At 46.0% G+C, this 20569-nt stretch overlaps 2 protein-coding genes across 7 annotated transcripts in view; one reads left to right on the plus strand and one right to left on the minus strand.

Moving 5' to 3' along the window:
- Nucleotides 1-236: 236 nt before the first annotated feature.
- aasdh (aminoadipate-semialdehyde dehydrogenase) lies at nucleotides 237-9235 on the plus strand. 4 transcript variants are annotated; one of them, XM_037974321.1, is made up of 14 exons: nucleotides 237-658; nucleotides 760-880; nucleotides 1479-1717; nucleotides 1792-1984; nucleotides 2796-3037; nucleotides 3121-3230; nucleotides 4008-4084; nucleotides 4330-4630; nucleotides 5138-5247; nucleotides 5326-5995; nucleotides 6518-6681; nucleotides 6784-6909; nucleotides 7733-7864; nucleotides 8286-9235. In XM_037974321.1, the coding sequence occupies exons 1-14, from the start codon at nucleotides 417-419 to the stop codon at nucleotides 8673-8675; spliced, it is 3117 nt and encodes a 1038-aa protein (XP_037830249.1). In that variant the 5' UTR covers nucleotides 237-416; the 3' UTR covers nucleotides 8676-9235. The 4 variants fall into 4 exon arrangements, with proteins under 4 accessions (XP_037830249.1, XP_017284270.1, XP_017284271.1 ...); XM_017428781.3 differs by having other exon boundaries at nucleotides 238-658; nucleotides 4008-4180; XM_017428782.3 differs by having other exon boundaries at nucleotides 238-658; nucleotides 4008-4180; nucleotides 4330-4588.
- cracd (capping protein inhibiting regulator of actin dynamics) overlaps nucleotides 9067-20569 on the minus strand; it is a 28687-nt gene continuing 17184 nt past the window's right edge. For 2 of the 3 annotated variants that reach the window (XM_025008714.2, XM_025008715.2), the window contains exons 2-9: nucleotides 17414-17582; nucleotides 16947-17079; nucleotides 16690-16845; nucleotides 14716-14931; nucleotides 12295-14599; nucleotides 11966-12156; nucleotides 11711-11873; nucleotides 9067-11516 (exon numbers count right to left, since the gene is read on the minus strand). In XM_025008714.2, the coding sequence (XP_024864482.1) occupies nucleotides 11356-11516; nucleotides 11711-11873; nucleotides 11966-12156; nucleotides 12295-14599; nucleotides 14716-14931; nucleotides 16690-16845; nucleotides 16947-17079; nucleotides 17414-17582 (3494 nt within the window). In that variant the 3' untranslated portion in view covers nucleotides 9067-11355. The remainder of the gene's footprint in view (nucleotides 11517-11710; nucleotides 11874-11965; nucleotides 12157-12294; nucleotides 14600-14715; nucleotides 14932-16689; nucleotides 16846-16946; nucleotides 17080-17413; nucleotides 17583-20569) is intronic. The other variant, XM_017428777.3, reaches the window with a different exon arrangement.

The raw sequence follows: 20569 nt of genomic DNA on the forward strand, positions 1-20569 counted from the left end.
ACAATTAAATCATCTAAAAGTCAACGACAACCAAAAAACTTCAATAAAATTATAATGATTAGAACGATAGCTTGTTATATTTTTGATATGGTAATTAAAAGATAAACTACGGATGTAAGGTTTTTGTTTGTGCATCATTGTAATCATAAACTTTATCAGTCACCTTTTTAAGTAACTATGTCCCTGAGTTTAAAAGAAGACATTAAACGCAACATTACTGGTACGTCCTTTCCAACCAATGCGTCATCAGTGCTCGACAAACGTAGCGATGCTAAGTTAAAAACAAAATACCCTTAACGTGAACTGAGCAGAACTGAGTTATAATAATAATTAAAAAAAGAGTTTGTGTGTTTTCGCGCAGTATCGGCACTGGGAGAGAATGACCAGGCGATCAGTGAACGCCTCATTGCATCAGCATGCCTGCTCGGACGCTTCAGGAGCTTGTGTCCGCTGCCGCCTCCCTGCACCCCGACAGAAAGGCGGTGGTGTTCGACAGCGGCTCGGGGGGCTCTGAAGGCTCGGCGTCTCTGCTGTACAGGGATCTGGCTCAACTGGCGGAGAAACTTTCTCGTGTTTTACTGAAGAACTGTTCTCCCAGCAGCGGTGTTATCGGTCTGTATTGCAGTGATGATCTGCTCGTACCTGTCTGGATTCTGGGGTAAGTTTGCACGGAGCTTGCTTGCATGTGTGTGTGTGTGTGTGTGTGTGTGTGTGTGTGTATTTGCCACAACAGAACATAAACTGTGATCTGTTTGTCAGGATCCTGCAGAGTGGTGCGGCTTATGCCCCCCTGGACCCAGAGGCTCCTGGATTTCTCTCTGCCAGAGTCATGAGTCGGTGTGGCCTCCAGTTCTGTGCAGTGAAAAGCGACCTTGTGCAGGTTGGATATTTGCTGCATTTTATCAGCACAAATAAGCTTCAGTTATGTGTAATTTTGCACATGCAATCTGTGTCTAAGCTAGTCTAAGCTAATCTCCAGCTGACCAACTGTGATGGAAATTTTCCATAACAAAAATATAATCATAACTGGTGTTGGAGCTATTTATTCTTTACCTTCATTACTTTGAATTTTGTTCACAATTGTTCTTGGCTTACTTTATAAGGTCAATTATAGAACAGGTGAAGGACAGGAAGAACTGTGAGCCCATTTCCTATGAGTATAGGGACTGGTATAGGACCAGTGAGGAATGTGGGTGGAGCCTATGATTTTTTACTAAACTATTTTTTACTAAAGTTTGGATTTGTGTTGTTTTTTTACTTGCCAACTGGATAAATAAACAGACAAATGCAATCTTCAAGTATTGGACATTGGACTTCTTTTGCCTGCGTACGAAATCTACCTCCCTTTCAGTAGTGGATTGTTTGAACTTTTAAGATGTTTGGTCAGACAAACAATGGCCACTACACCTGGTTTACAGTCCCCTCAGTTTGGTACTTTATAATGATTTCCCTTCATATTTTTTTACTTTCCCACAAAGCATTTCCAGGCATCTCTCATCAGATATGCCTCTGTGGAGGTCTGCGTGGAGCTGCCTGATTTTAACCTGACCCTGATGCGAACAGAACCTGTCCTGATCTCTGAGGGGGACCCTGGGCTCAGTGGTCCACCCGGTCGGAGGAACTGGGCGTATGTGCTCCACACATCTGGAACAACTGGCCCTCCCAGGACCGTGAGGGTCCCACATGAGTGTATTCTTCCTAACATTCTGCACCTGAGGTCAGCCAGGCGGATTTTGTTTTTCGTTTGTTGAGTCTCTGTGCTGAAACCTGAAGGGTTTTCGCTCTGCTCAGGTCTTTGTTTCAGATCACTGCTGATGATGTGCTTTTTCTTGCCTCGCCCTTAACCTTCGACCCTTCCGTGGTGGACATTTTTTTGGCCTTATCGTCAGGGGCGCAGCTCCTGACCGTCCCTGCGATGATGAAGAAAAAGCCCAGTCGGCTCGCTCAGCTGTTGCTCAGGGATCACAGAACTACGGTCCTTCAGGCAAGTGGCTCATCAGACACTGTTTCATTTTTATGTTGTTTATCACCCACCGACAAAAGGCAAAGCCAGGCAGTCTGTATGCTGCATGTGTCTGTCTGTTAGCAAAGTATCTTATGAACCACTGGAAGATTTTTAATGAAACTCACAGAAAGTAACCATTGGATGGATATCTACTACTGATTAAATTTAAGAGCCAACCCAATTAAAGATGGCTGCCACAACCACCTGACCTTAAAAGTCTAAAATGGTTATAACTCAGTCAGTTTTACACTTGTTGGCCTAAAATTTGATTTGGCAGTAGCAGAGACTGCTCCCCAACACACACTCTGTGTGCAAATGTACTGCACAAGATCTTTGTTTAAAAAATTTCCAATAACTATTAGAGTCAACTCTTGTTTGTCTGTTAGCAAAATATCTCATGACCCACTGGGTGGATTTGAATGAATCATTTAGGAAAACATTATTGGATGTCCATCTACAACTAGTTAAGTTTTGGAGCCAGCCAAATTCAAGATGGCTGCCACAGCCAACTGACCCTAAAAACACAAAAATGGCTACAGCTCAGCCAGTTTTGCAGATATTGAGCTGAAATCTGGTTTGGTAGTAGCTGAGGGTCATTCATAACGAGTACTCTGAGTGTGACATCTTCTAATTTTGCGTGAGATTGCGCATAACTTTGAGTAAAATGACTACAACGCCATCATTTCTCAGCAGGACACAATCTTACTGTAAAACTCTGACCTGAAAGGTGGCGGGCGATATGCATTCCTCCAAGTAATGCTAGGTGTTTAATTTGCTTTTGTCTCCTCAGGTCACGCCCACCCTGCTGATGAGTTTCGGCCATCGTGTCCTGAGTCAGGATGTGCTGTCCTCCGACTCCTCGCTGCGGGTGTTGGCTCTGGGCGGAGAAGCCTGTCCTCCACCTGCTCTGCTGAGCAGCTGGAGACACGAGGACAACAAAACCTGCATCTACAACATCTACGGCATCACCGAGGTCTCCTGCTGGGCGTGCTGTTACGGAATCCCAGGGACCCTGCTGCGCCCCAGCACCCTGTGAGCGTTTGAAGACGTCCGCCATGTCTGCCCGTCGATTGTTTCTAACCGCCGCGCGGGTGTTTAAACGTTGTTCCTTCCAGCAGCGCGCCGTCCTCCGTGCCTCTGGGAAATGCTCTGACGGACACGGTGCTGGAAGTGAGAGACGAACGCGGCTGCGTCATCACAGAGGGGGAAGGACAGGTGTTCATAGGTGAGCCCAGTGCAATTACAACCCCACCTCTGAAAAAGACGGGACATTGGGTAGAATGTAAATAATAACATAATGCAATGATTTGCAAAGCCAATAAACCCGTATTTTATTCACATTGGAACACAGTAAACATATTAAACGTCTAAACTAAGAAATAATACCAGTTTTAGGAAAAAATTGTGCAACAGTCCTGGGTCTTCTTTGATGAATTTCGGGAGCAAATGTTGTTATAAAACCTGTATAAACTTTTCTGCATGGATGTTGCCTTTCCTGATGAGTATGCTGCTCATACCAGAGGCATTAATGTACCCCCATACCATCAGAGAGGCAGGCCTTTGATCTATACGCTGAGAACAGGCTGGATGGTACCTCTAGTATGGAAGATGCAGTGTCCCCGATTTCCAAAAAGAATTGTAAATTTGATCCAGAGGAGGCAGCAGCGTTTCTAGACTGTGTTCACATCTGGCTTCTTCTTCGCACGATAGAGCTTTAACCTGTGTTTGGGGACGATGATCTGTGGAAGTGTTCCTGAGTCCATGCGGTCTCTTATTTGTACCACTTACTTTTACAGCTCTTTGTTGCCTAAAAATGGTACATTCTATTAGTTTAAACAGTTGTTATGTTTACTGTGTCCTATCATGAATAAAATATGCTTCTGCTTTTATTTACATTTCATAATCGACGACCCGACTTTTTTAGGGCTTGGGTTGTCGATCCTACTGAGTTCTCGAGGTCGGTTTAACCCTTACACGGCCATGCTGTCCATCCTGTGTGCAGGCGGACAGGACAGGGTGTGTCTCCTGGACGGGGAGGACGCGGCCGTCCCCGGGACGATGAGGGCAAGCGGAGACTGGGTGAGCATTAAAGATGAGCAGCTGTACTACCTGGGACGCAGAGACAGGATGATAAAACGCAACGGAAAACGAGTGAACTTGGACAGCTTGCAGCAAGTGAGCGCTTGACAATCCACGTCTCTTATTTAAGTGTTTGTTTTAGAGCTCGAGGATAGCATCAGTGATATAAAGTTAACATATCAAATATTCTGTATGGTGGGCCTTTTGAATCGAGAGCCAGATTGTGGTTTTTGTTCGTCCCGCAGCTGATCCTGAGTCTGCCTCGGGTGGAGGCCTGCGCTGTGGGTCTTTGTGACGGTTCTCGACTCCTTGCCTTTGTCGTGGCCCCCACTACTGGACACCAGGTGGCAACCTCCACCGTGTCCTCTGCGCAGCAGGACCTGCCCGGTTGTCCCGCTGAGGACCTGAAGAGGCTCATCCTGAACGAGCTCTCGCTGCTGCTGCCTTCTCACTGCGTTCCTGACTTGCTGGTGCTCGTCCCGGCTTTATGTCTTACTGCCCACGGTGAGAATCCTGAGACAACTCTTTATCGCCCAACGCTGAAAGGTGAAAGACTGGCAGTGATGTTTCTGTGTGTGTTCAGTTGTCTGTCTGTTAGCAAAATATCTCACAAACCAGTGGACAGATTTTACTAAAACCTTCAGAAAGTAAACACTGGATGGACCTCTACAACTGATTAACTTTCGGCAGCAATCCAATTCAAGATGGCCGCCACAACCTACCTATCTTAGAAGCACAAAAATGCTTATAACTCAGTGTATTTTAGAGATAATGAACTAAAATTTGGCGCAGTAGTAGCTGAGAGTCATTCCTTACTTATACCTAAAGCACTAACACTTTGCTCAAGATTTCACGATATTGCACGAGGTGGCCCCAAAACAAAAGATGATCGAAACGCCGCAGACCATTTGCATTCCTTTAAGGAATGCTACACTTTTAACTTGTTTCAGGTTTTTACAGCTCAAACTTATGCTTGTGCAGATCCCCAGTCATCCAGGACATGGCAAATCCTAAAAAATCTATATTTTTTTCTTCTTCTTCTGTTTTCTGCAGGTAAAGTGGACATGGAGGCACTGATTAGAATATACAGAAGACAGAGAGACAGTCGAAGGTCTTTACAGGACGACAGAAACCTAAAGCAGACTCTCCAGGATCTGTGGCGGGTATTAAGACTTCTGATAAAGACTTCTGTTGAATGCTCAGGTCAGATTCGTTCAACTTTTCGAACCGTCTTCCAACAGGAAACATTAGGTCTCCCCGAAGACTCGAAGATCGACGAGCAGTCCAACTTCCTGTCCAGTGGGGGGGACTCTCTGAAGGCGCTGTGTCTCTGCGAGGACATCCGCGCCGCTGTTGCGACGTCCTCTGAAAGCCTCCTGGAGGTCCTTCTTGATGGGACCTTCTCAGACGTGCTGCGCCATCTGACAGGGTGGATGTCTCCGGGGGACGGCTCGTCGTCAGAGACCAAGAAGCGTCCCGCTGAGCCGCTGCCGCCGCCGTCTGCTGTCCGAGAAAAGAAAGGGCGCCGATCGGCCGAGGCGCCGCAGCAGGAGGACGAGAAGGAGGAGAGGCATGCGGTGAAAGTAGTGAGACGAGGAGGAGAGGTGGTGGACATGAGGAACACCGACGGGACAGACGAACCGAGAGGACAGAATACCAGCGGAGGTGTGAGTCTCAGTCTGAGCTGGTCTTCAGACACGGGCAGGTGCGTGGACGCCTCCCCGGTGATTCTAATCCAAGACGGAGCCGACGGAGCCAACGGGGCCGGAGCGTCCGTGTTCATCGGCTCCCACTCCCACAGGGTGCAGGCGGTGGACCTGCTCACCGGGAACCTCCTGTGGGAGCGAGTTCTCGGGGACAGGATCGAGGCCTCGGCTGCTGTGTCCCGCTGCGGCACCCTGGTTGTTGTAGGTCAGCATCAGTCCTCTGAATGTCTCACTGTGTCGCTGTCGCCTGCCGGGGAAAAAGCGGGCGATGACGTTTCTGCCCGTGGTTGCGTTAGGTTGGCTGTCTGTTAGCGAAATATCTCATGACCCACTGGGCAAATTTTAATGAAACTTTCAGGACATAATCAGTGGATGGACATCTGCAGCTGATTAACTTTTGGAGCCAACCCAATTCAAGATGGCTGCTACAGCCAACCGATGTTAGAAAATGCACAAATAGCTGTTACTCGGTTAATTTTACAGATATTTAGCGAAAGTCTGATGTGGTAGTAGCTGAGAAATATTCACAACATTTTGCATAACGTAATTTTTAAGGTTTGACCAAAACCGCTACAAGTCAATCATTTCTGATCATTTAATGATCTTATTCTAAAACCATGACATCAAGGTGGTGGGTGATATGCATTCTTTCATGGAATGCTAAGTCTTTAGTTTTGTTATCAGTCATTAAGATCATTTTGTTTTGTTTTGTTTTGTTTTGTCACAGGTTGCTATGATGGCTACGTGTATTTCCTGTGTGCTAAAACCGGAGCGACCCGGTGGTCGTTTCAGACGGGGGACGCAGTGAAGAGCTGTCCTGCTGTGGACCCTTTCAGCGGGCTGGTGGCGGTGGGCTCACACGACGGACACGTCTACGCCCTCAACCCTCAGGTGAGTGGCGAACATGAACTGACACGGAAGGTCTTGAAGAAGCAGAAAACTGAAACCTTCTGATAAATGAGTGTGTGTGTGTGTGTGTGTGTGTGTTCTCAGATCCAGCAGTGTGTTTGGAAGCGTCACTGTGGTGGCGGTGCCGTGTTTTCTTCTCCCCACCTTCACGCGCCCCGCCGACGGCTCTATGTGGCGTCTCTGGGAGGACGTCTGCTGTGTCTCGACCTGGTGAGTGAAAGACAGACGGGCTTCTCCTGGAACTTTGAGACTTTCAGTTTCCTCGTTTCTTTCCTCCAACCACCACAGGGTCTTAGCGCACTACTGCAAACCCCCCCCCCCAAAAAAAAACAGGTGTTTTTCGTGTCCAATCAATTCCACCGGGCGCCATGACCTCGTCTCTCCTCTGCAGCTGTGCCTTAACCACAGGGCACCACTACAGGGCTCATACTGTGTGTGGGGAATAACTATCAGCCACCACCACACCAAATTCTAGCTTGGTATCTGTAAAATTGACTGAGTTGTAGGTATTTTTGTGTTCGCTAAGAGTGATTAGCTGTGGCAGCCATCTTGAATCACGTGGACTCCAAAAGTTAATCAGTTAGAGATATATAGTACACTGATTATTTACTAAAAGAGTCAATAAAATGTGTTTAGTGGTTCATGTGATATTTTCCTAACAGACAGACAGGGTTAACTCCAACAGTTCGGACTGAAGTTTTAAACAAAGATCTTGGGGGATCTTTTCGAGCTCGGAGTACGTGTTGGGGATGACTTGGAGCTGCGAACACGCCAAATTTGAGCGCCGTCTCTGTAGAACTGACTGTGTTTTAGCCATTTGTGTATTTGCTAAGGCCGATTAGCTGCGGCTATCAACCTAAATCAGGTTGACTCCAAAAGTTAATCAGCTGTAGATGCACAGGCAACGATTACTTTCTGAAAGGTTTGCTAAAATCCATCCACTGGTTCGTGAGCTTGCTTCGCTAACAGACACGTAAAATGATAATCTGCATCGGCTCGCTGTGTGTCTCACAGGCGTGTTGTCGTTTTTCAGGACAGCGGAGACGTCCTGTGGTCCTACTGCAGAGGAGCGCCTTTCTTCTCCTCGCCGAACTCCTGCCGTGGACACGTCGTGATCGGCTCGGTGGACGGACACGTCTGCTGCCTCAGCGACTCGGGCGAGCTGGTGAGAAACGGCGTGTCCCTTTCAGCCGGAACCTACAAATCACCACGTCACGGTTCGAGGGATCTTATTTGTGCGGCTGAAGTTAGACGACGCTCAGTTCGGCTGAGTGGTACTCCACGTTTCTGTCGGCTCGTTTGAAAGCTCAAATTTGGCTCGATGGTAGCCGAGAGGCATCCCCCAACACACACTGAGATCTGTTCAAAAGTGTGGCATGCAAGGCAGCGGGTGATAGGCATTCCTTCAAACACACACACACACAGAGGCAGTTACATGATAGCCCTCCCTTCATGGCAGCTAGCTATAATAATCAGGTTTGTACTGATTCCCTGCCGGTGCAGAGATAACATTTTTAAGCTAGTTGATCCAAGAGTGTTTTAATTTTTTTTTTATGCATCATCAGTCTTCTTGTGTTTTTCTGCAGCTGTGGCAGTTTTTAACCAAGGGTCCGGTCTTCTCCTCGCCGAGCTTCGTGGCAGAACAGCAGAGGCTCCTGTGCGGATCCCACGACGGGCGGCTGTACTGCCTCAACTGCTCCGACGGCTCGTTGGTTTGGACTTTTCAGACCGGGGGAAAGGTGTACGCCACTCCGTGCGCGTTTGACGGCGCCGCTGTCGGCAGGGCGGGGTCTCTGGCGGCCGTGGCCTCCACGGACGGCACAGTCTGGATCCTGGACGCGCAAGACGGACACGCCGTGGCTTCTTACACTCTCCCCGGAGAGCTGTTCTCATCCCCGGTCGTCTGGAAACGGTTCCTCATAATCGGGTGCCGTAACGATAATTTGTACTGTTTAAACCTAAATGTTAAAGAGTAAATTCAGACACACTTCATGTATTTCTGCACTCATGTAATAAACAGTTTTAGGAGGCAGTAATAAGCACTCTGTTTTTTTTTTTGTTTTTTTTGTTCAGACATCAGTATTTAATTTACATTATTCATAACATTTTTTTTTATCGGTTTAAGAACTTTCTCATGAATATATCTAAGTGGGACAAAAAAGTGCAAATAATACCAAATGTTTTTTGTTTTTTTTGTTACGTTTAACACTGCGTACACTACACTATGTGCACGATCAAAGTTAGAAACAAAATGACAAAGTGACTCAGCCGATGGAGCCCCTTTCCGAGCGAAGCTCCGCTAACGTACGTACAGGAAATACTTACAGATCAATTAGTCAGGGGCAGGAAGAATGGATTTTTTTTCTCTTTTTTTTTTTCGTATACGTAATGCTGACGCTGTGAAAGATTGTGTCATTCTTGAGAGGAAGTGATGACACATAAGCCTACAAACATGAGTGTTACAGGAGGACGGCTACGGGAATCATATGGTTGTGGTAAAACAAAAATAATAATAATAATAAAGTCCACCCTCTTTCAGCTCTGGGATTTTACTTATCGGGACAATAAAAATCTTTTGGTCTTAAACAGGTTCTAAAATGATTCAAATCTAACCTCAGCTGTACAGAAACACACAGCAGATTCCACCATAAAATGTATGAAAAACACAATCAAAATGGAAAAGCTGTGTGTGAAAAACAAAGTCCCCCCTACGAGTCAGGACCACCTTCCACAGCAGTGACTCTCAGTAGTTTTCTGTGTAATTGTATCAGTCTCTCACATGATTGTGGAGGTAATCTGGCCCACTCTTCTTTCCAGCGTTGCTTCAGTTCATTGATGTTTGCAGACATTTGTTTCTGCTCAGCTCTCTGAAGGTCCCACAGCATTTCAGTCAGACTGAGGTCTGGACTATAACTGGACCATTAGAACATCTTTATTCTTCTCTTTTTTAGCCACTCTGTTGTAGATCAGCTGCTGTGTTTTGGATCATTGTTCTGTTTTATGACCCAGTTTGGTCCCAGCTTCAGCTGTCAGATCTGAACTGTCATGAACTTTAACCTTTAACCTACTAATCGAGGCCTGTAGAGTCTGACGTGAAGTTGCAATCTTTGCAATTTCTCTGAGCATTGCATGGTCTGACCTTGGGGTGAATTTGCTGAGATGTCCTGGGAAGATTGGCAGCCGTCTTAAATGTTTTCCATTTGCATCTTGCTCGCTGTAAAATGATGAACTCCAAATAGTTTGGAAATGAGCATTAACCCTTCTAATACTGATGGGCATCAACAGTTGCTCCTCTGAGAACATTGCTGATGTCCTTCCTCCCTGGCATTGTGTCAACGCTCACCTGCAAACCGACAAAACTCCTGCTTTCATAGAGGTGATCAGACTGATGATGATCAGTTAATCAATACAAAAAAGAAAAAAAAAACAGCTCTTTCCCTCTTAAAGCCTACGGAAAGCAGCAAGGATAGACATTGTTTTTCCCCACACACAACTTTTTCATTTTGGCTTAATTTTTGTTTAATAAATATAGGGAAATCTGTTGTTTTGTACACTTGAGGTTAGATTTACGTAATTTTAGAACCTGGTAAAGACCGGATCGTTTTTTTTTTATTGTGCTCTAACGCATAAAAGCCTGGAATTGAACGAGGGTGGACTTGCTTTTGCTGCGTCTGTCTCCAAGAAGAGAGCAAAGAATCCAGATTTCAGCCAGGACGCCGAGCGGTTGAGCGAAAAAGACCAGTGACACTTATTGTCCTCTGTGTTGTGTTTAAACGCACCCACAGTCTGTGCTCGTGTCTGTCGAGCAAACCGTCCAATAGCTTCTTGATCGGCTATCACAGTCGTCACGGACACAGTGGGAGTTCTTGAGCTAAGGTTTTCCAGTCTAACTTTACTTAAAAAAAAAAAAAAAATCATTGTTTTTTTTTGTTTTTTTACACAACAAACAAGGCTCAGAGAAAAGATGCAATAAAGTTTTGAATGTAGATAAATCTGCAGCTGTGTATAAACAATGCAGAGGAGGAGGAGGAGGGGGGGGGCAGAGAAGATGCCTCTAACACTTCCATCAGAGGACCGGTCACGCTGAGTTAGTTTTACTGGTAGCCCTTAAAACATGATTCAGACAGAGACTTCCCGCTGATTTAAACACTGCTGTTCATCGGAGCTTCGCCTCTTCAGCGCAGAGGTGTCGTATCGTGTCAAGCAACGGATTTTTATTTTGCAACCGTGGTGACTGTTGGCTCCAAAAAGAAGATGAAAAAAAAGAAGAAGTTGGCTACTGCATTGGTCAGCCACGGCTGCGATTGGCTGCTGAGGACTTTACCTGTAGGGGAACGTACACTTTGTGTGTTTGTATACAACATGTGCATGCTCTCGACAGTTGTTTACACACATCTGGGATTGTATTGGGATATTTGAATGGAAAGCAGATTTTTATATGATAGTAATAGCAGCCAGTGTGTGAGGGGTAACAAGGTGATGTACTTGTTTCACAGTTGGGAGATGTGGCAGATTTTTTTTTTCTTTTTTTTGGAAGGGATTGGATGATGGAGTGATGGTGACTCTTCAGGTGCCTCAGAGTCTGTGGGCAGTGTGCGGTCTCCATGCAGGCTGTGAAGCTGGGGTTTGGGGGGGGTGCGGTCGGGAATAGGGGTGTTATTTGATGATTTGAGGACAGTCGCTCCAGGCTTTGGCCTTTCGTTTGGCCAGTGCCAGCCAGGCCGGCTCCGTGGACACCTGGGGAGAGTCGCTGGAGGGGAACCGCTTCGACACGTCCTTGACAGCAGGTGGGGACGGCGTGGAGTCTGAGATCTCAACTGAAGCAACAAATAAACAACAAATGGGGTTACACACCTTGCTCGCTGCGCCACACGCCCACTTTTAGACTCCTTTTAAGGAAAATTAACTTCTACCTCTCACCACATTTGCATCCTCCTCCTAAAATTATTTAACACTCAGCTAACACTAATCAGCAAAACCGCGATCTGCCATTGTAAATGTAGATTCCTACCAGTGACGGAGCTGGGTAATGTGTTGGCCTTTTTCAGGTGCTCTCGGCGCTCGAATCGTCCCAGGAGGCTGTCGGGTCTCTTGGGCTCCTCTGGCGTCTGAGGCTTGGAGGAAGGGCTGCTGCTCCCACTTCCTTTGCTCTCTGTGGGACTCACCAGTGCAACCTGCGGGAGAGATCTGTGATTATTTCAGAGGAGAGGAAAGTGTGTCAGGGACATCCTGGATCAGTAGGTAAGTAGGGATCTGGGACGCTTACACTGTCTCTCTCTCTGGCTTGTTTTTCTGCCAGTTTGGCCTCTCGCTGGCTCCGGCGATCCTCGCGGTTCTGCTGCTGCTCCCTGAAGCCTTTCTGCTTCTGCAGAGCCAGTGTAATCCATAAGGGCCCGGCCTCCTTCTCCTGGACCTTGGCACTGTCCAGTGAGTGCCTGGTCTGTAGGGATGGCTTCTCTGCAGGGGAACACGTACTCAAACGTTAATATGGCGTTCTGAAGTTGCTACAACAGAAACATGGAATGATTCCGCTCTAAATTTACGTCTTAATTTCAGCGAATGCAGAGCAAGGTAGCAGGTGAAAGAGACACCGACCTCTTTTGATGAGCTCCGTCTTTCTGTCCGCCTTCTCTCTCCAGGGGATGTTTATGGAGGGGAAGAAGGATCTCTTCTCCTTTGGCTCCTCCTCTCCTTGGACCTGGCTTCGATGCAGCTGGGCCACCGCCGTAGGTTCCTCGCTCCTGCCAGCCTGCTCCTGGACGCATGTCTCTGCGCTCCCTGTCCTCTGGACCACATCATCACAGGGGAGCCCATGGACGACCTTAGGTAGTGGAGACGGGGGAGGTGTTGGGACAACACCAGGTTTGGGTGATGTTGGTGGTCTTCGGTACAGGGGTGGTTTCGAAAGCACTTTGTCACCTTCGCTGTAAGCCGTCGGGCTAGTAGACTTAGCCATCTTACCCCGGGTTACGGCGGGGGTGGAAGACGCGTGCGAGTACTTGCTAGCCACTCCCTCCTTCTGAGGCGACGTGGGACTCGATTTGTCCGAAAACACAGAGGAAGCATCAGAGTCCGGTTCGATCGGGGTGAGAGGTGAGGGGACGCCGTCAAAACTGTCCCCGGCACTGTAGCGCTTCTTTCTTTTCTCTGCGGACTGTTCGCTATGAAAACGCAGAGAATAGTTAGTCCTCCTTAGCTTTATACCAAAAGGAGAGGGCTTCTCCTCACCATCCTGTCCCTGTTCCTCTCCTTCCTCTTTGCTTTCCGATGACTCAGATTTGCTCTGAGCCCGGCTCTTCAACTCCAACCCGTCCGGTCTGTCTCCAGGGCTTGGAACCAGGAAGGATGGGAGGTCTTTGGCAAACATGCACTCCTCTGAGCCTCTTTCTACAATGCGGACAGACTTACTCGTCCTGCTCTGAGGTTTGATGGTAGGGGACGGGGAGGCAGCAGTGGGGCTATCAGATCGAGTTGCTTCCTCTCCTGCATCTTTATTATCTGGACCAAAAACCTCAGAGCTCCGATTCGAATCTCCAAACTTCTTCTTTGCGGGGGTGATGGAGAACTTGGCACTGGCGGACATCGTCTTTCTGAGGTTTGCGTGAGCAAACGAAGGCTGTTGTTCTTCGCTGTCGAGCTGAGGCTGATTTCTGCTCGGGGGATCCGGGTACTCCTCATACTTCCCGTCCTCTACTCCCTTGAATATCTTTGACCTGATGCTCGCCCATTCTGCCAGCACCGCAGCGCCGGACTGATCTGTGGAGAGAGCAGACTCGTTGAGGGATTTGGTTTTTCCAGACTTGCGGTCCGGAGAGGTTTTGCTCTTCGTCGACAGTGATCCCTGGGCCTTTTTGTCCTCACCCAATCCCAGCAGGGACTTGCACGCATTGTCTTTGATCTGGTCTAAATTGACAGCTGTCCCACATAGCTGGGCGCCTGTCACCAGGATGGCTGTATGGGGGACATATGGAAATGTTGGCAGGTTGGGGGAGTCTGGCCCTTCAGGGGAGGAGGCTTTAGCTGCTTCTCTTTGATCAGCGGCGGCAGCAGCACTCTGGTGACTGTGGGTTGGTGTAACAGGTGTGAGATTAACCTTCTGGAAGAGAATCTGTTTCTCTCCAGAAGAGACTTTGAAAGAGAACGGCCTTTGTCTCTCCTCCATCTCCTTCCAGCGCAGCTCCTCCGCTCTCCGCTTCTTCTCCTGTGCATCCGAGCTCCCGTCAGCTTCGTCCAAGGACATCCTCCTCTGCTCCTCCTCTTTCCTCTTCTTCTCCTCCATCACTTGCAACCTCAGCTTCTCTGCTTCCTCCTGCTTCCTTCTCTCTTCCTCCTCTTTTTGCTTCTTCCTTTTCTCTGCCTCAAGTTCTAGCTGCTTCCTTGCTGCCTCCTCCTCTTCTCGCCTCTTCCTCTCCTCTTCCTCTCTCCTCTTCTGCTCTTCCAGCTGCCTCCTCTCTTCTTCCTCCCGCTGTCGCCGCAACTCTTCACGCTTCCTCTTTTCCTCTTCCACCTTCCTCGTTCGCTCTTCCTCCTCTCGCCGCCTCCTTTCCTCCTCTTCTCGGATTCGTCTTTCCTCCTCCTCTCTGATCCTCTTCTCCTCCTCTTCCTCCCTCCTCCTTCTCTCTGCCTCCTCTCGCATCCTCCTCTCCCGCTCTTCCTGCTGTTTCCTTTCCTCCTCCAGCTCCTCTGCTCCCCTCATTCTTTCCTCTTCCTCCTCTCTGAGCCTCTGCTCCTCCATCTCCCTCCTCCTCCGGGCCTCCTGTCGTTCCTCCTCATAGAGCCTCTGTTTCTTCAGGTTTTCTCTGGTGTCTTCGACGGATGTTCTGCGCTGGTTGTCTGAGAAGACGGCAGCTGCCTCCAGGTCCTCTTGGACGACTCCAGAAATAGAAACCTCCTGGAGGTCCTGGGAACACAGAAGACAAACTCATTTGTAAGGCCTAAGTTACAACCGGCGGTGGGTGAAAAAATGTTGCACTTCTTCGAACAAATCCTCAGAGCTCAAAGTTAGTTTCTGCGCACCTGTGTGAAGCGTTTGTGTTTGCGGGAAACCCTCTGGTTTTTCGGTTTGACCGACAGTTTGTGCTTGGCAGCGGTGTTGTCCAAGCGAGGACCAGACTGTGGGATGGCATCTAGATTGATGGACTCGATCGTACCGGTCGGTGGAGAAACCCGTCTGGACCTCTGGGATTTTACTGGGCTGCTGTGCTGCCCGGATGGTTGAGCTCCCGGGACCTGCTTTTTATTTACAACAACAACAAATTTATAAGATCTGATGTCGTTCTCGGTTCATTAAAAAAATGTGCGTGCAGCATTTAGGAAAACCTAGTAGCAGAAATGTATGAACTGTGTTTTTAGTTGCGTAAATTCATCATGTAAAACTGGTCAAAAGGATCGTTGTGTTTTTATTTCACTGAGATGAACTGTTTTGGTCAGTGCAGGCCACGTTGCACCGCCATGTTCCTACAATAGCCCTGAAAGGACAAATTAAATAAGGACCTTAAAAAGGATTTTTATGCTACGAGTTGAAAACTGAAATGTCAAATAAGACATGTAATATATGTTTTTGATACATGTTGATTTTATTCTTGTTAGTTTCCTGACACCAAGTAGACCTCTGTGTCTTCATCTTATTCTGTTTCATGTTTGTTGTATTTTTCTTCTGGGTTTCACAGCTTTTGCTCCTGTTCACATTTTCTACAGCACTATCACTGAATGCATCTTAATACTTTATTTAAAAGCCAAACCCCATTTTGTATTGTTACCCCTACTTTTTGGCCCCTAGTTCAAAGAAATAAATGGTAAGGGTTAACTATTCCTTTATGAAATGGAACACCCCTTTAAAAAGCTGATATACCATGAATCACTGCTGATTACTTTTAAACAAACAAACACAACATCATCATGCCCAAACATGTTTTATCACTATTTAGCTTGCAACACACTTTTCTACAAGACATTTTCACTCTTGTAAAAAAAAAAAAAAAAGATTTAGAAGTGGTGTTCATGACCAATTTATATCCTAGCTGTTGTAAATATCTATGTTTTTAAGCAACCTCAGTTTGGAGAAACATTTCTTTTTTTAATTTTTTTGTTTCGGTTGAGGACCCAAAAGTTGGTCTGAGTGGGAACAAGACTACAGCTCTCCATTTTCACAAAACATGGTTATTCCAGGAGAAATACTATGATATTCCAGGCAATAGCCTGTTTCTTTTTGCACTTGTAAAAAATCATGTATTTCTATGTGAATAACCATGTCATGAAAATCTGACCGCATGAATTGCTGTGAACTTTTTGAGTCTGGAGCAAAATAAACCCTATTTTTCTAAACTGAGGTCCTTCAAAGAGCTACCTACAACAGGTAAAATGTGGTTTCCTCACATCAAAAAGTCAAAACAGTCTCTTTAAGAAATAATCAACAGTGACAAACAAAATACTCGGGAATACACCAGAATAGAAAATGACCATGGTTGTTGTGACACAGAGTTATTTTTTTATCAGGAAAAATATATTTGTGAGTTTAATTGCTAGTGCAGATCTTTTGGTTTGAAGTGTGCTACTTAAAAAAACACCACTCAGAGCTTGTAGATTTTGAACTTCCCCTAACATCTTAAAACAAACTGGGACCCCCCTCCCCCCAGCATGAACACAGTATGTTGGGGGAAGACAAGGGCTGAAATGGGATTCAGACTAAAACATCCTCAGGAACTCTTCTAAAATATCGACCACCTTAGATATTTGATCTCTAACTTTGGTACGTATCAGTGAGCCTCACAAAGTCTTATTGTCTGAATATTATTGACTGATTTGCATCTGCTTAGAACCATTTGTCTTTAACTTCAAGAATGTATCTCTTTTGGGAACATCAGGCTAAAAATCTTTTGAGAACCTACTTCTGAACGAGGCAGGCAGTAAGAAAGCATGTGCTTTACCTCTGATCAAACCATTAGAATGAAAACTTTACATGCAAAACTGCAGAATACGTTCAGCTGTTACCTTCAGTTCTGTTTTAGGTGGCTCCGGTTCGATGTGGGCCACAACCTTCAGAGGACTCTGGGGGACCTCTTCCTCATCTGAACTGTCCTCATCTCCTTCACTCTTCCTAAGAGAAGGAGGCCTCTGGCCAAACTTTATACCCTGCGCTATCTGCCTCTGTGAGGTCAACAAAATGAAAATAATAATAATAATTTTTAAAAAAGTATGATTTATGCATGCAAAGCAAAGAGAAGTGCAACATCTCTGATGGGCCCAACCTGCAGGTTCCTGACTTTATCCGAAACGTTTTCCTGGGACATGCTGTGGTTCTGACCGAGCTCCTTCGGCGGCTCTTCGGGGATAAAGATGCTGTCGTGGGAGAGAGCTCGAGATCCGATGGGATTCAACTCCCTGCAGACAGAATGAGAGCGGCTTCACTGCTGCTGCTGCCAGACTTTTATTATGTTCAAAACTGTTAGAGGCGCTCCACAAGTCGTGTCATGAAATGAAACCGTTTCAGCGCCGTGCCAGGGGTCGTCGCAGTTTACTGTTAATGTTTACAGGCAGGAACAGCTTTAAAGTGTTGTCATTCTTCCTGATATTAAATCTTACTGAACTGTTTTATAAAAGTAGTAAAAGGACTAAATATCATCCACCACCTTTCATGCCAGAGCTTAAGACTTAGATAATCTTATGCTAAGAAATGATAGATCAGTTCAAAGCAGCTGATAACTTATACACCCACCTCAGGGTTTTATTAGACTCCTCATTGTCTGACACGACTCCGCCGCACACTTCCCCGGTTGAAAAGCTCACTCTCAGTTCTGCTCCATCGAGGCTCCTTTTCGCCTCCCGTTTCTTCTTCTTCCCAAACAGTCGCCGGAGGGGCTGGAACTTGCCCTGTCGCCGTCTCTCTGAAAGCAGACGACAACCACAGATCAACCCGATCGACACGTCAACCTTTATGCCTCACCTGATGGGTGAGACAACCGGTCGGAGGTTGTCTGCGGCCGGGGTTTTGATGGGCGAGCAGACAACGAAATGGGATTGACAAGAAAAGTGGCACGCGAGGAGATAATGAATGAGAATATTACCGTGGCTCATTTTAGGAGAAATGACAAACTCCAGGCGTAAAAATAGCACACCACATGTTCGAAGATTTGGAAAAACACTGTAAAATATCTCGTTATCTGAGGGGAAAACGAACAAAGAAAGAAAACAAGCACACAAAAAAAACAGTCTCCCAGCTCCAAGAGTTTCTGCCGGATGTTTGACTCGTGTCACATTTGACCTCGGCTTCGGGGCACATCCCAAAAAGTTCTACAAAGATCCCCAATACCCGCTCGTCCGCTGGGTCAGATCAGAAATACAACAACATGCAGCTGAGACTAAACATGTCTCAGCATTTGACATGTCTAATGAAACAAAACAGATGTAATAAACATGTTTAGGGCTGCTTTATGAGGATTCATAAACTCAAAGTAAGAAATAACCTTTGGACTTTCAGCTAAAGTTTTCGACTCTTGTACATGGAGTCAAGTTGTTCTAGAGTGAAAGCTGAAATCTTCTGTTTGCTCCTCAAGTTCCCAGAGAGGAGACTTAAAAATGTAAACAGACATAAACAGACTACTTCTGAGATTCTTTGTCACTTGCCCTCAGATGTACTCCCCGCTGCGTGCTTTGCTTGTGTATCTGAAATGTGTGTGTGTGTGTGTGTGAGTGTGTGTGCGGTTTTCGAGGGCCACTGGATGAACTAAGGTTACAGAGCTACGAAGCTACTCAACACCGCAGCACACACGAGCGTTCTCAGGCTCTGTGGGTATCCCTTTCGGGGCTAAAAGTAGCAACTGGTGTGGGATTTCACTGCACATGCTGCTCACTATGCCAGATGCATGATGGGAAATGTCACAGTAAACTAATTTCTCCTCTTCGCTCCTTTGACCCCAAACTTTAGCTTTCTGTGAGAAAGTCAGCAGGCATTTAATTGACTTATACATGGCACACCTGATCCAAGATCAGCGCTGCATTTCATGGCTTTGGCAAATCTGATCCGTTTTTTTTTTTGTTTTGTTTTCTTGAAACGCTCAGACTTCCCGAGGGAATTGTTTTTGCACATGCTCCAAAGTCTCCACAAAGTTCCATGACATTCGGCTTGCTTCATTTTGTCTGGGATCCTGGAACGAGAGGAAGACGATTTGGTTTTGCTCAGAACTCTCCATTCCGATCAATTATCCCTGTTAGAAATAAATCAGACCTATTAATCCAGTCTCATTTGTAGTTACCATTTTTATTCAAATGTACATTTTGCAAATAATCATCCTTTCTGGTCATGTAGGCCTCTTTGCCGTCTCAGTTGGCTTGTTTTTCCCCGCCCCGGAAAGGAAAATATCTTATAAACCCATGGATGGATTTTAATACAACTCTTAAGTAGTAGTCCCAGGATGTACATCTGTAATTGATTAACTTTTTGGAGTCAACTCGATTCAAGTTGGCTGCCACAGCTAAGCGACTTTAGCAAACACAGAACTGGCTACACAGTAACTCAGTCAAATGCGCAGATATTGAGGTAAAATTTGGTGTGGTAGTGTCAGGATTAGGGTTTGAGTTATTTTTGAGTTTATTTTGCGTTCAGTTTATTGTTTCTTCAATTCTGTTATTTTTGGTTGTCCCTGTGTTTAGTTTTATGTTAGCTGGTGTTTTGCTCCCTGCGCCCTATGTGTTCCCCGTCATATTCACTTTCCCTCAGCTCTTAACTTGTCGGCCTGCCACGCCCATCTGTGTCCACTGCCCAATTACCATCTGTCCTTGAAACTGGTCCACCTTCTTCACTTCCCCACTGGCTCATTGTCACTTCCACGTGCCGTCTGGGTTTCCTCGCGTCTTTGCAACCCTGGATTTTGTACGTTTTTTGCTATTTAGTTTTGTGTTGCTGCCACGTCAGCCTTTTGTTTTGTTATTTTAAACAAATTAGTTTTTCTTTGAGCTCCTCTGAGTCTGTCTGCATTTTGGGTCAAAACCCTCCACCATCCACCTAAGCAGACAGGTGTTAGCTGAGATTCCTCCCCAAAACAAACTCCAGCACCAACACAACACAACACACAAGATCCTGCAATATTGCCTGATGGGAGCCTAAAAGGTATTTCAGGATGAACCAAAATGGCTTTAACTTAATTATTTCTCAACAGATGATCTTTGAAACGCTATAATTTTTTTTATTATTATTTCTTTAAGGTATTAATTAAGGACTGCAAACACTCTCTTTACTGCAGAGAGGCGCATACATACGTTTGTGCAGGTATTTACTGTAAACAAAAACAACAAATTACAAGTTAAATCTATAATTCATTTCCCCACAAAACAAAAACAATTGAATAAACATCCTCCTGGAGTGGTGAATCTAAAATTATGGCAACAATCTGTATATTTGTGGTAACGTTACAACATTGTTTGTAGTTTGTTTAATCTACTTCTGATAAATAATTTTCTTGTATATATATATATATATATATATATATATATATATATATATATATATATAAAGCATCGACGTGCCTCCACAGAGCAGAGAGAAAAAGGTCACTAATGTTTTTCATCTTTTTTTTTTTTAAAGTCAATATTGAGTTTTTTTTCCTCCTGTTTTATAACAAAATTGATGGTGTGCTCCGTTCTCTGAGGGAACATTCTGCTCCTCTCAGTCTAAGTGCACCACACGATATGAAGGTACCACACTGATGTTCTGACTCCCTGCAGCCTGTTCTCCCAGCATCACGGCCCGTCCGGTGGTACAAAGCCCATAATGCGCTGCCACGGGCGCGCTCAAACGCTCATGCGTGAAATGAGACAGGACGCTTTATTCTGCAGAGCAGACAACTCGGCAGCAGGACGCTACGGAGCTACGAGG

The sequence above is a fragment of the Kryptolebias marmoratus genome, linkage group LG24, assembly GCF_001649575.2.
Source record: "Kryptolebias marmoratus isolate JLee-2015 linkage group LG24, ASM164957v2, whole genome shotgun sequence".
Taxonomy (NCBI): domain Eukaryota; kingdom Metazoa; phylum Chordata; class Actinopteri; order Cyprinodontiformes; family Rivulidae; genus Kryptolebias; species Kryptolebias marmoratus.